Source organism: Amphiura filiformis, chromosome 2 (genome assembly GCF_039555335.1).
Source record: "Amphiura filiformis chromosome 2, Afil_fr2py, whole genome shotgun sequence".
NCBI classification, from domain to species: domain Eukaryota; kingdom Metazoa; phylum Echinodermata; class Ophiuroidea; order Amphilepidida; family Amphiuridae; genus Amphiura; species Amphiura filiformis.
Window position 1 is genome coordinate 5,352,936 of NC_092629.1, and position 14,536 is coordinate 5,367,471.

The following is a 14,536-nucleotide window of genomic DNA, read 5'->3' on the forward strand; positions in this document are numbered from 1 at the left end:
ACATAAGAACTTTTAACTTCAAGTGTTTTTTCTGATCACTGCATTTATTAGATTTTATATTGTTTATAATCTGATCAACATCTCTATGCAATACCTGTTCTGCATGGTTGTATCGTAGACGTCCAGTTATTCGGCGTGTCTGCTTATTTGAGTACATCTTTATGTCAAGCAGCTCTGCTTGTTGAGTGCCACGCTGTAGAATATCTACTGTTATCGCTAGAAGTAAAGAAGTACCAGGCATAAGGTGTAGGAAATGTAGAATGTGCTTGGCTTCCTCGTCTTTTAGTGGTTCTGGTAGTGAATTGCGATGAACAGCCATTTCTATTCAAATGACACTCAAAATATTTGTAACTTTGAAACAAATTTTTCTGATGAGCCGGATGTCCTGTCAGTAGATCTCTTTAATAGGCTATTGCTTCACAAGTTACAAGCACGTTAATAGCACAAGAAAGTCAGCTGTATACATCGAACGAAAACAAGAAAAATATTGGAATGGAAGATTTAGCCTGTTCACCGACACACCACAAGTGCCTCTGATTATAATCCTTTGTATAATAAATGTTATTGTTATTGCTGCCTCAATCAAATGTAGCCCTGCTTTTGAGTGGGATAAAAGGTAATTTTCTCCGCTGTCTTGCAGGCTCTGTCGTATCTGATTTTTTCATCTAGTTTCACAAGTCAGTAAACCCGCATAGAGATAATTCAGTAAACCCAGTCAGAGATGATAGTCAGAACTACTTCCTGTTGATTGCATGATCAGTGCATTCTGCAGCAAAATTTAATACCTGATTTATGAATTGCATGAATGTGCGTGAGGCATGAAATTCATGGCTGGTCTTTCCACTCAATTAAATTGTGATTGTAAAATCAGCCCTGGCAGTTCCGTAAAGCAAACCAAAATATGTTGAATTTCAAAAGGGAACATTATATCAAATATCTTTTAGATATTCATTAAAATTGTAGTCTGAGTGCATCATACTGTCTGGATGATATTTCCATGAGGGTTTTATTTTTGCCAATTTTAGGAGTGGAATAGGCATGAAAATAGCAACACGCAAAAATGTAGTTTAGTTTATACTTCACATGAATTACACAAAATAAATAAATAAACAAGAATTCCACAAAATAAACAAGAATTCCACAAAATAAACAACTTGCACAATGGATAAAGATCCATGGATCACCATGGATAAAGATCACACTATTCACACACCCCTACCCGAAATTGTGTGTCAACCAAGGACATTATATAGTCCATCAACTCAGAAGTACAAAGTAAATAAGACCTTGGAAACTGGAGGTATGAGAATAATTATTTCAGTGCAATGCATGTGGAAATGCTTCTTTGGCATGCCAATGCTGCGAGATTTGTACTTGCCGAGCGCACTACACTTTTTATACATAATATATTTTAACACGCAGTGCGTGTGACGCAAAGAATCGACCCCCGATGCCACAGATTTGGTTTGTACTTCTAGGTTGAAGCAGTATAATAGTGTTGTGTGTATTTTAATCGTGCAAGCAGGGACAAAATTACCATCTAGCAAAAGATTGCAAACTTTTAGGGGATTTAACTGGCATAATTCTGCAAACTGCATGATTGAACAAAACACACATATAATCCCCAAAAGTGGGTGATTACGAGTGCACACACCCAATGAATTTCTAACTTTCATAAATTGTTTTTATCACATGTATGCTCCTCTCTTTACACACATTTAATTAATGGCCATGTTCTTGCTTCATTTAAACAGTGGACGGCTGGAGGGAGGAATAAAAAGAAGAGGAAGATAAAGAAGCGTGGCAGTCCTAGACGTGTAAGCAGGTCTGGTACTCAAGATGGCTCAGCTGGTAGTGACTCGGATATGTCATCATTGGAGGAAGGTAAGTCTAGCCCAGGTGAGGGTGGCTGGAGGGAGGAATAAAAAGAAGAAGATCAAGAAGCATGACAGCCCTGGATGTACGTAATGCAATTGCACCTGTGAGTCGTATAAAGTAGCATGCCAGGCGCCACAATTTAATGTCAAATAGCACCTGGCTACAAGCTTTCTCCAACTATTGCGATATTGTTCTAGCTAAACAATTCGTTTGGCTGCAGCAACCCTTCAGTATCTCCCAGGAGGTGCTGGACATACTGCAAGTACAGTGTGCACGGCCGTCCCGGTTTCCTCTTCCCATGTGGTAGAATATAATTAAAGGGCATATAATATTCTTTCATAGGCTCTGCATTTATAAGATGCAGTATATGGCCAAGAAATGTTTAGTTGATGAACCTTAAACAATGCCCTCATTTGACTAAAAGTACAATGGTCATCAAAAGGCATCATAACATCTTAGAACTACTTCTGATGAAGATGATGGTTATACATGTACATTCAAAATTCAAGGTTAATGAATTTGTGTGCTGATGATAGTTACAGCTGCTACAGACCCTGAGTATTTGACATAGAATATTTGGTGTAACATATATCTATAGATGTTATGTAATCTACAGGGTGTCCTTGAAAGTCCTTGAATTTGAAAACACCTTTTCAAGGCCTTGGAAAGTCCTGGAAATTTGCACAAGGTACTTGAAAGTCCTTGAAAATTGGAATTTCACCTGAAGTATAATTTTGACAAAATTTGGGGAGTGGAGAGGAGCTGTCACTTTTGTTAATACACAGCTTTTGTGTTGTGCTAAGTCCTTGAAAATCATGCTTTTGGACCTTGAAAGTCCTTGAAAAGTCCTTGAATTTTAAAGGCTTCAAAGGTGCGGGAACCCTGAATCTATTCCCATTCTATTTCCAGTAAAATATGTTTAAGTTCTAACAAATGTTTGATGACATAAATTTAATATTATGTTATGTAGAATATCTGGTAAAAATATATTATCGATTTTACGCCACCAAAAACACTTACCACTTTTAAAAACACTTACTGGAAATAGAATGGGAATAGATTTTAACATAGAGATGTTACATCAAATATTCTACAGTCTGTAGGGTCCTTTAGTTTAAACTTTTGGAATTGTTTGTCACCAGCACATGAACTTACATTTGAGTGAAATTTAATTGTGATATATATTATGCAATAGGAGCATTTTTGTCTTGCCTTGTTTCATACAAGCCCATCATATTATTTTATTAGGTGAAGTGTCTGACTCCAGCGCGGGTGGATCTGATGAAAGTTCGGGGGAGGAACCCCAATTTACAGACGGGTATGATGAGAACCTAATAGGAGATGAGGATGACAGGGCTGCGTCTGGAAAAGATGACAGAGAAGGAGAGAGAGGAAGAGATCTATAATCGTCTGGAGAAACGTGAAGTACTCAGAACAAGGTCAGTTGGTACGTTAAGGGCCGGTTTCTCTAAGGATGGCTAGCTGGTCAGGCTTCCTAAAGCCATCAGGCTTAAGCCCAATTAGTCCTATTTACTAGTGATTATAATTTCACATCATACATCACCTAGAAAGATTAATCAATAAAATGGACCCACATTGGTAGGGCTAGCCAAGCTTTGAGAAAGCTGACCTTAGTGGCTTGTGTTAATGGCTGGGTGGTATGTCTTTGGGTGGGTATGTCGGGGTGAAAGACAACAGTGTTCACCTGGATAAGATGACAGAGAAGGAGTAACAGAGAAGGAATAATTGGGACAAGGGCACCCCTACATATAGTTGGCTTGTGTATGTGTCTGGGGTGTGTGTAGGGTGTGGATGTGTGCATCATTACTGTTCTCTCATATAGTACTGAGACCTGGACAACCTCCAAATGTTTGGAGTAAAAACTGCCACATAAGGGTGGAAAATACTTTAGGCACCTGACCAGAAGAAGAGGGAGACAAAACAGAAGATGGAGGGATGAGCTAACAGCACAAAAAAGCTTATAACGGTAGAATGGAAGGGATATTTGTCAAAGAGCCTTCTCCTGCTGTAGTAGAGGATAATAATTGCTGTTATTGTGTTACAAATGCTAACTAATATCATTTCCTTTGTTGCAGATTTGAAATTGAAAAGAAGCTCCGCCAAGCCAAAAGAGAAAGACGGAGATTAAAGAAAACAGAACAAACAGAGACCAAAGAGAAGAAGCTTAGCAGTCAACTAACCTCCCAGACAGAACTTAGCCGGGTGAGGCGGAAAACTGTGGAGGACAAGAAGGACAAAAAAGCAGAGGCCATCAACAAATTAAGAGCTGCTCGGGAACAGAAGAAGAAGACAGGTAAGCCTAACAGGGCCCATTTCACGAAGCCTTCTGATCGATATGATGTTGAACTAATAGGGATAACATGTGGTAAATCAATCATAAGATTGGTCCAAATGTTTTTTGAAATGGGGCGCTGCTACTATAAAAGTTGTTAATTTTTGTGAAGGTGTTATTTTTTTGAGTTAAGGGGGTACTACACCCCTCGATAATTTGTGTCTATTTTTGCATTTTTCTCAAAAACTAATAACACGCTGGTAACAAAAGTTATGTATATTATAGGGGCAAGGTATCCAATTACTACACTGGAATTTCAGTGACCCAAGACAAGCAGTTTGTTATTTATGATAAGAAATAAGGTACCGCTAGGATGTACCTCATTTCCTATCATATATATATACTGAACCGCTTGTCTTGAGTCACTGCAATTTCAGTGTAGTAATTGGATTCCTTGCCCCAATAATATACAAAACTTTTGTTACCAGTGTGTTATTATTTTTTGAGAAAAATGCAAAAATAGTCACAAATTTACCACAGGGGTGTAGTACCCCCTTAAGGTTAGGTTGCAAATTCAAAAAGATTGTATTCCCGTTTTGCGACCAACCCAAAAATCTAAAAAAAATAGGGTTGCATTTTTTTATTTTCATGTGAATATTCATATATATTTGGTGTCAAATTAGCAAAATAATGTGCATGTTTGTAATTCCTATCACACAACTTTATTCAAAAAATGAGCTTAGCAAACCTTATAAATCATTGTTTATCATTAAAAACAATCGGCCGAGAGAATTTAGATATTTGGCACAACCTCAAACAAGCATTGACGTCACTACTAAACTTGAAGCGAATTCGAACTAAATGTATAGTAAAACAAACACTCCTAGCGCAGGAGTTTCAGTTTTATTTCTACATAAGTATTCAGAAATCCTGTCCTTTTGATACAGCTGATGCTCTCCTAGCCAAAAAGCAAACACTCAAAGCCAGTGAAGTTTACTCCGATGATGATGATGAAGAAGATGATGACAAATCAGGTGATGAATCTGCCAAAGAAGAGGAGGAAAAGAAGCCCAAGAGAACGTCCAGCATATCAGGGAGTGAATCATCATCATCATCACAATCATCAGACAGTGAAAGATCTGAGTAAGTAGATTTTTATCCATGGTTGCATTTACTTTTTTTTTGGTGATTGCTTATTTTTTTTCCCACAGTCACAACTGTAGTAGTGATGTACAGTGGAAGTAATTTGTTGTTTTGTCTCAATTTTGTTGTTAATTGCCAGATGAATAAAAAATAAAAATAAAAAGTAAGAAAGTAATGAAAATAAACAATAATCAAGACAGCAGCGATACATCACCTCAATTCATCAAATGACACTCCCATTACATGTGTACAAGATCCCTTTGTTGTCATTTTGAGAATAGACTGACTAAGCATGGGTCGATAGTCAAGAAATAAACATTTTGCAAAATTTAGATCATTTCGCTAGCTCATGCTCACCTACAACCTGCCCTAAGGTACAGAGGTGCCTTCCATTTTATAAATATTTCAAATCATTTTGATGTATTTCTTATGTTTCAGTGACGAAGAGGAAGAGAAGATTGTTTTTATCAGCACAAAGGAAGAATTGAATAAGATTCGTCTGTCAAGACATAAGATGGAAAAGTAAGAAAAGGAAATGGAATTAATAGTGTCCTCACATCTTGTATTTCATGTTTTTACCGTATTCATTCCATTAACTACCCTAGGCGATTAACAAAGTTGTATTGAGTAGAAGCTTTTACATTGTTAAATAGTCATCCATCACCATATGATAATAATTAGTTAGCGTGGTGTGATTTTGCGTCTTCGTATGACTGAATGGATTCGCCAATTTTGTACACGGCAGTGACTGGTTGAACTTGCTATAAAGAGTGGACATCAATCACATGCAAACATGATTTTATGGGTGATTTGCTGAATTAGAGAATAAAAGTATTGTTTTGAGACCCAACCGTATCTGTTTCGCCTGATATAGCACAGGAGATATATTATTTTTTACATGAAACAGATTGAGGGTTTCATTGGGTTGGCTACTGGATAAGTATAACACTGTCAAACTTTTGTCAGGATTAGCTGGGGCTTCTTTAGGACAAAACTACAAGTTCTGCATGTGGGCAATTCCATGTTACTCGTGTTACATTTTTGATAAAATCAGCACATTCAATGTCATATAAATACAATTGAACAAGGAGTTGGTTTATTCATCTTCTCTCCACATGTACTTACTGACCCAACATATCAAATCACATAAACTTTAATTTTGTAAATAACTAGATGAACATTTATTAGCCAAAAATGTGATTGTGAAAAAAAAAAAAAAAAATTACACCTTCAAAATTAGGCTTTTACTTGTTCAATATTTCTCCTCAAACAAACAGCTGCAGACAAAAGTTTATACCACTAAGTAATTACCTTATATCTCAGCTGTATTACAGAAACAAACACCAAGTATATTCGAGATTGGTATTTTTAAAATGGCCAACTTTAGCTAAATTGGTGCGTGACTCGCGTTACGTGACTCGCGTTACGCTCACTATTTTGATTACATGGTCCCACTTTGAAAGCTTTAAACACGCTCAATTTCATTTCCATTGTGGTCAGTTTTACTTTAGCACTATAAAAATACTGTAATTCAGCATTAAAAAGGACCCTCTCCTCTGGGGTGTGGTGGGGTGGGGTGGGTGGTGGTAATGGGGGCTAATGGTGGAAATTAAAAAAGCTGGCAATTTGAATAAGAATACAATTTTCATATACATTTATTACATAAAATGCATTGAAAAACTGTATGGAAACATTCATATACACCAGGCACAAAAAGAAACTTGTCAGTTATAGTCATCCTTGCTGTTCAACAACCTGATCAGTTTGGATTATTCTGAAATGTACATTTTGTTAATTGGACTTTGCTTTCTCACTTGACACCCTGTTCGTAAAAATTGAACAAGAATTGACCACGACATGCGCCTCCAAACTCTCAAACCCCAAAATTAAAAGTTGCAATTTCAACGATTTTCAATGGGATGCATCGCTGTGTTGTACCCAAGCACCACGGGCCGATCAATAAAGCACACAGTGTAACAGGCACAATTGAATCGTTAAAATTGCAACTTTCGATTTTGGGGGTTTGGAGGCACATATCTTGGTCAATTCTTGCTCGATTTTCGTGAACAGGATGTCAAACGAGAAAGCAAAATCCAACTAACAAAATGTATATTTCAGAATAATGCAAAATTATCAAGTTGTTGAACATCAAGGGTGATTATAACTGATGAGTTTCTTTTTGTGCCTGGTGTATATGCAAAACTGATATAGACCATTTAAGGTTTGCAAAATGGGTTCCTAAAAATTTTCCATATGTGCAAATAGGGGTAAGGATTTTTTGGCAGGCCGAGAAGAGGATCAAGCAATTTATGGCAGGCTGAGAGGGGAGGTCTGCTTATTGCAGACTGCAGAGCCCCTAGTAGCAAAATATAAAAGGCCGCCACTGATCAATGTGGAACACATTCCTCAGACTTTATTTATTTATCTTCTCTTTACATGTATCAAATCATGTAAACTTGTAATTTGTGAATAACTCTATGTAACGATGTAACATTTATTGGCAAAAATGTGGTTGTGACTTTTGTTACTAAAATTACCCCTTCCAAATTGAGCTTTTACTTTTTCAATATTTCTCCTCAAACAAGAAGCTGCACACAAAAGTTGATACCACTAAGTAATTACCTTTTACTGCAGCTATACTACAGAAGCAAACTACAAGTACATTTGAGTTTGGTATTTTTAAAATGGCCAACTTAGTGCGTGACTCGCGTTATGTTACATGACTGTTACACTCACTATTTGATAACACAGCCCAATTTGAAAGCTCTAAACATGCTCTATTTAATTTATATTGTGGAATTCAACTTTAAACATGTTCTTCTGTTCTGCGTGTTAGGTGGAGAAACTGGGGTGGAATGGTGGTAGTGGGTGTTTATAATGGAAAGTCAAATTGTGAATTTGAATTCACAGATGGGGACAAAAACGGTTTCCAGTCCTGCAATTTGTTAAGTGATGTACAATAATTATGAGTCCTGGGGAGGGTAAAATTGGGAGGGAGAAGTTTTAGTGATTATTTATGGATTATTTTCTAGCCCTACTGTATAGAGAGCTGTATAATATGTGTGACTCGCGCTACAATATCGTGACTCGCGTTACATTGTGACTCGTGTTACCACTTTGAATAGTCTGTCTCTGGTTGTACAATTGTAGCAAACCAAAAACCTTATGAAATAATTATGAGTTATGACCCAAACCAGGAGGAAAATGAAAGGGAACATTTATAACCTTTTAGATTTTTTACTGCATTAAAAAGTTGTTCTTTTTGTGACTCGCGTTACATGCTTAACATTATATAACTTGCCGTGCCATCCTGACCATTACCAACACAGCTTCCTAATTTTTTATTTTTTATTTTGACAAATTATGTATCAAACAACACTATCACACAAAAAAATTGTTTTTGTTCCATATATTAATGAGAAAAAAAATTAATTACTTTTGACTGTCTGCTATTAACAAAATGTAGGAAAATACATTAAATCCTTCAAATCAATTTTTTGTTAACTTTAAAGGGTGTATAATCAAAATATATCATCAATCATTGCCAATTGCAAAGTTTATATTTTTGAAAAAATGTCATTTTAACATGGAATTGCCCATATATAGACTGCTTTGTCTACAGAGTTTCACAGTGGGTTGTCCCTTGGTAGGGCCTGGCAATAAATGCAGTTTGATTCATGAAAATCCAAGCAAATACTTAATTTCCCTCAAAAAAACACAACGTTTTAAACTTTAGGAAAAAATCACCAAAAAATTAAAAGTTTGTTTCAAAAATGGGCAAAGTTATAATTTGTATATATTTTAAATTTTATGTGAACACAAATTATAACTTGTAATTTTTAGGTGATTTTTTTCCAAATGATTCTCGTAATTGGCTGTATGTCCGAGGACTCAACAAAATTACAATTGGAATCCATATGTGCGATTTGTGGCGTGAAAAACCCAATTGTGTTTTTTTGCCATGCCTTACCCTGCGCCCAATAATATAATAGTACATTGCTCCTTATCTATTGAAGAGGTGGTGGCTCTGATGTAGTAGAAGGCATTATCCTTGTGCATGACAATTCAGGTATTCTATCTTTAATGTATCTATGTTTGTTTAATCTAACAGGTGGTGTCATATGCCTTACTTCAAGCCTACAGTAACGGGGTGCTATGTGAGGATAGGAATAGGTCAAAATAATGGCAAATCAGTGTACAGGGTGAGTCTATTGCCAGAGAAGATATCTGACACTTCCCACAATCCTTTGCAACATGATGTGAGAATTCATCTTTTCAGCTGATTTCCTCTTTCTTTTTTTTCTGCCAAAATGTATGCATTTTATTTTTATTTTCAGTCCATATTTGGCATTTTACACTCTTTTTCATATTTTTTTGAGTAAATTTCCTCTTGGCTTCTCACGTCCCTATACATCACCTTATTTCATAAAATGACACTCCCAATACTTTGTACAGGTTGCGTTTGTTTTCATGTTGAGGATAGACTGGCTAAGCATGGGTTGACAGTCTGGAAATAATCATATTTTGTCAGATATGGACAGGATCTGTTCATTGAGGTACATTTGGACCCATGTTACACTAGATAGTAATACAGTAAAAAAAATTGAAATTGAAATGCATTATGGGAAGTGAGTTTTGGGTGAGTCAAATGTTGTATTCTACAATATCATGTATAATGGACCTGTCAATCAAGTAGCCACTTCAGGTAACTGAACAGATAGCAAGACTTCCCTTCATCATAGCATTTCAAAATTAGGTGAATAGATTCACCAGGTGTGTTCTTCAGGAGATAGCGGCTTTATTTTATTTTGTAGTTTCATTGCTCACGTGATATCAACAGAGAAATCACTGATCTTCTTGTAGGCCTAAGGTTGAGTGGCAATGACTATCTGACATTCCTCATGAAATAATCATGTGAATTAGATGATCTTTAGCTTGCTTTTGTTGTTGAAAGTGATTCAATCTTGTTTCACCATTGTTCATCACCGTTTAACAACTCGCATGGTCTCTCGGGGAGCAAACCACGCAGACGCATCGTTGTTAAACGGTGATGGACAACTGTGAAACATGATTGAATCCCTAAATTTGCTTACTAATATTTATTTGTCCATCACATCGGAAGTCTGCACAAGATCTGAAAAAATGTATATCTTCAATACAAATGGTCAAAAGGTCAAAAGATGGTTGGCTTTTCTTCACAGCTACACACTTTAAGTACATATCATTACATTAATAAAGTTTACTTTGAGGACTGTTAAATATCAAAAATATCAATTTTTAATGATTTGCCATAAAATTTGTTTTATATCACAAATTATTCGATATCAGAATAATATCCCTCGTATTTATAATGCAATTCGATATGTCTGATGTGCTCTCATGTCGCAGAAAAAATACTGTGCGAACATTGTTGTTCATTTCCTTGAGCAAATTTGTTATTTGATCTAAAACTTATTTAAACTAATTTCTTGCTTCATTCCTAGGTTGCAGAAATAACTGATGTAGTAGAAACTGCTAAAATATACCAACTAGGAGGCTCAAGAACCAACAAAGGGTTGAAACTACGGTAGGTCTTTGTATGCCAAGAGGGACACTCAGAAATTAACAAGTAGCATGTTTCTACCAAGAATGTCAGCCGTTTCTAATGCTGGTTGACTCATTCCCCACCTCAGTAGAAACTGCCTATATTCAGGGTGTTACCTAGCCACCCGTCCACTCGTCATTTGGATAGGAAATTTGCTCCTGGAACAGGCAAAAGTAATGCTGGTTTCATACTTTACTGCCGATTTGCCGCTCTGAAGATGATTTTACTTCATAGCTATTTGAACTGGCTGGTTTATGTTTTCAGGATCAAATTTTGGACTGGCCGTTTTGGTGAAATGACGAGCACTTGTCAAATCCTAGGTAAGACGTCACTTGCACACATGCATCGCCTATAGCTAGTATCTAAAAGATGAACAAAAAATTGTGGGGTCCAAGGTCATTCAGGGGTCATTTCCATCATGCACCCAAATACCTTCCAAATGCTGTTGGTTCCGCAAATTACATAAGTGTACAATGATGTCACTTTGTTTGAAAATTAGATAAGGAAATTGTTGGGGTTTTTTTCAAGCATTTTCTCATGGTCAAGCCAGATTGTATAGTTCACCAAAGTAATAATTGGCATTGTTTTTGCTTACAGATACTGTGCACAAGAAAGAGTGTATCGTTTGGAATTTGTCTCCAATCAGGATTTCACAGATGGAGAATTCTTTAAATGGAAAGAAGATGTAAGTATTAATAGCTGCCCCATAGACTTTGACAATGTTAAATGTCTATAGGGCAGCTATTGCAATTGGGCCTTTTTGCAATAAGCAAAATACTTGTGGATCTTGAACATGTTTAAAACAAAACTTCTCAGAGGTTGCACAGGAGGTTTTGCTTTAAACATATTCAGGGGCCAATGACAGGAGGTTTTTCCTGCCCAATGTTTGTCATTCAGATCTTTTGTGAGGATTTTTTTATTATGACAAACGTCATGGATTTTTATTTGGCTAGGTTTTACAATCACAAGGTGCGGTATATTCTGTGTATGATACGTATGATAAGTGTCTTCAGAGGGTGTTAGACAGGGGAAGCTAACCGTGTATACAAGTGCTCTTCCTGTTTTCTGCTGAGATGGGGCTATTCCAGTTGGAAGACATCACCTTAATCTCTCACACAAGGGGTGTCAATTTTAAATGGAATCACCCATTCAGGTAACACCAATTGAATTGATAGAAGCATATTAATATCTCTGACATACACACCAGTTTATTCCCAGAAACTAAACGTGCACTTTATTGAATAGACTGTGTTACAGCAGGGGCCGCCAGTTTGAATCCTTTGTTGAAGTTAATCGATAAAAGCATGCAGGGCTTCAATTTTGTAACTCATTTGTTTTATTGGGCTAATCCATTAAAAGTCTATACTCCCCCTGTACAAGATTTTATTTATATCTTCCACTGGGGAGTATGAATTTCAAATGAAATTAGCACATTAACCAACTTGATTTGAAACTCAGCCTCCCTCTGGGGGTAAATTCAGGTTGAATCTTAATTTCTCAGAGAATGTATAAATTCCAATAATGGAGGTGCTTAATAATGTGTTCATTCCATTTGAAATTCATACTCCATATGGAAGATATTCCAAAATCTTCCACAGGGAGAGAGGATTTTAAATGGAACATCCCATTCAGAATTTGATTTATAGCTCTCTATTACGGATTTGGTGTTGCTCGGTAACAGATTGTGGTGATTGGAATCAATTATGTAAAGTTTCATTAGTTAATGTTGTGTGACTTGATGGGTCGGCAACATCATCACCCAGTTTTTCTCATCAAAACAGATTATGGTACGCGAAGAAAGATCATAGTTTTCTATCCCTCAGTAAAATTTAATACCCCCAAGATGTGTTTTGCTTAGATTGTGTGATCTAAAACATGCAAAACCATCGCTGGAAGTATATGGGGCATTGATATACACACGTTTTTGCTTCCATATCAAAACCTCTGAAGCATTATAACTTAAATTTGGAAACAGGTTGTTTTAAGGTAGGCCTCAGTTTAAGATAGAAAACAAGATAATGGAAAAATCTGTCCACCCACCTGCATTGTAGGTTGATTGACAGCTCTCTTTTGTAAACCCATTTCTAATTCAGTTGGTGCGTCTTGTCAAGAATATGTGCAATTTGATTGGTTTTCACCTATACATTATGTCACGATAGCGGATAGTCAGAAAGACAGTTAGCGCAACTGATGGCACGCATGTAGATCCTCAATGATTGCGCGACAATGCGTTCGCGTAATACACATGCGAATTAAGAACGCGTTTCTGCGGCTTAGATGTTCGCAACAGTTTCGTTCATTTAAAACATCGGGGATGTACTTACAAAAGTAACTTTTTCTGGATAAAAGCACTTTTACTTATAAAAGTATACTTAAACTGAATAAGAATGAGAATAAAATCAACTACTCAAAATACCGTAAAACCTTGTCTACAAGCATATAGAGTGATTTTGATGAAGGTTATATTAAAACGAAGCAGCCATAAATATCCCAATGCAATTGATTGGTCTTACAATAGTAGTTGTTTGTATATGCTTGTATCTGTAATTTATTTGCTAAAACTCCATAATATTAATAATTAAATAATTAATAATTTTGTCGATGGATGGCGTCTGGATTAATCTAGCTTTCATTAAAAGCACCCTATATGCTTGTAGACGAGGTTTTATGGTATTGGCCAGCCCATCCATTATGACACAATATTGGATAGGCAAAAGACAAAATCCTATCTTTTATTCTCTAATTTTATTATTCAACCAAGCCACTGAGCTATTAGGCCTATAAGAACTGCGATTATGAAGATTTTCATTCATCCAGGTATAAATAACTATGAAATTATTATAATCTGATCTACTGGACTTACGTTTTTGTGAGTGGCAATATTTCACATCCTATCTCGGATGCATCATCAGGCCAACTGATGTTAAAACGTAAGTCCAGTAGATCAGATTATAATAATTTCATAGCTATAAGAACTGCCTTGATTGGTTACAACAAGAACTACAATGTAGGCTATATCACATATTTGGACAATGAGAGATATAGACCACTTGACATGTGACATCATTGCCTGGCAGTATGCGCACCCATTATGGCTTTTTCCATTGTTCTGTGCCCTGCAGTGTGCGTGTGCATCGTAGTTTGCTCAGGGCATGTGTATTTTAAATATCCCACCACATTTCATATACCGGTAGTACAAAAAAGCCATTGAACAGTGAAGCGGTTCGTTCTAGCATATCAAAAGACCAATCCCTCGCCTTTGTTGATGCACATTGATGCCAAGTGGTCTATAGTAAGATATGTAGTCTGTACAGCTGAAGGGGATTAAGCTTTTAATTGCTAAGAGATATAAAAGCCCTATTTTGATTGGTTACTCAGATGATTATATCATATAATTGACCAATCGGGGACACTGTAAGAAAGGCAGTAGTGCCATGATGTTAACAGCATGTTGTTTTGTATATTTCAGATGGTATTAATGGGACACACACTTCCATCTACGGCCCATGTAGAATCAAAACAAGCGGACATCAAAAATGCATTTTCATACAGCTATAAGGAGGATGACATCGCAAAGGTAAGGGGCGAAAATGGGCTGTTTCAGTTGAAATCCGTACACCCCCTGTGGAATATGTGAC

The 14,536-nt window shown here is 36.5% G+C and overlaps 1 protein-coding gene across 1 annotated transcript in view; it reads left to right on the forward strand.

Annotated features, from left to right (window-relative positions):
* LOC140145812 (RNA polymerase-associated protein RTF1 homolog) overlaps positions 1-14,536 on the forward strand; it is a 64,004-nt gene that overhangs the window by 40,962 nt on the left and 8,506 nt on the right. Inside the window, 10 exon segments of the mRNA XM_072167490.1 lie at positions 1,755-1,884; positions 3,127-3,236; positions 3,238-3,317; positions 3,975-4,192; positions 5,119-5,314; positions 5,753-5,836; positions 9,426-9,516; positions 10,798-10,880; positions 11,496-11,583; positions 14,368-14,475. Coding sequence (XP_072023591.1) covers positions 1,755-1,884; positions 3,127-3,236; positions 3,238-3,317; positions 3,975-4,192; positions 5,119-5,314; positions 5,753-5,836; positions 9,426-9,516; positions 10,798-10,880; positions 11,496-11,583; positions 14,368-14,475 — 1,188 coding nt within the window.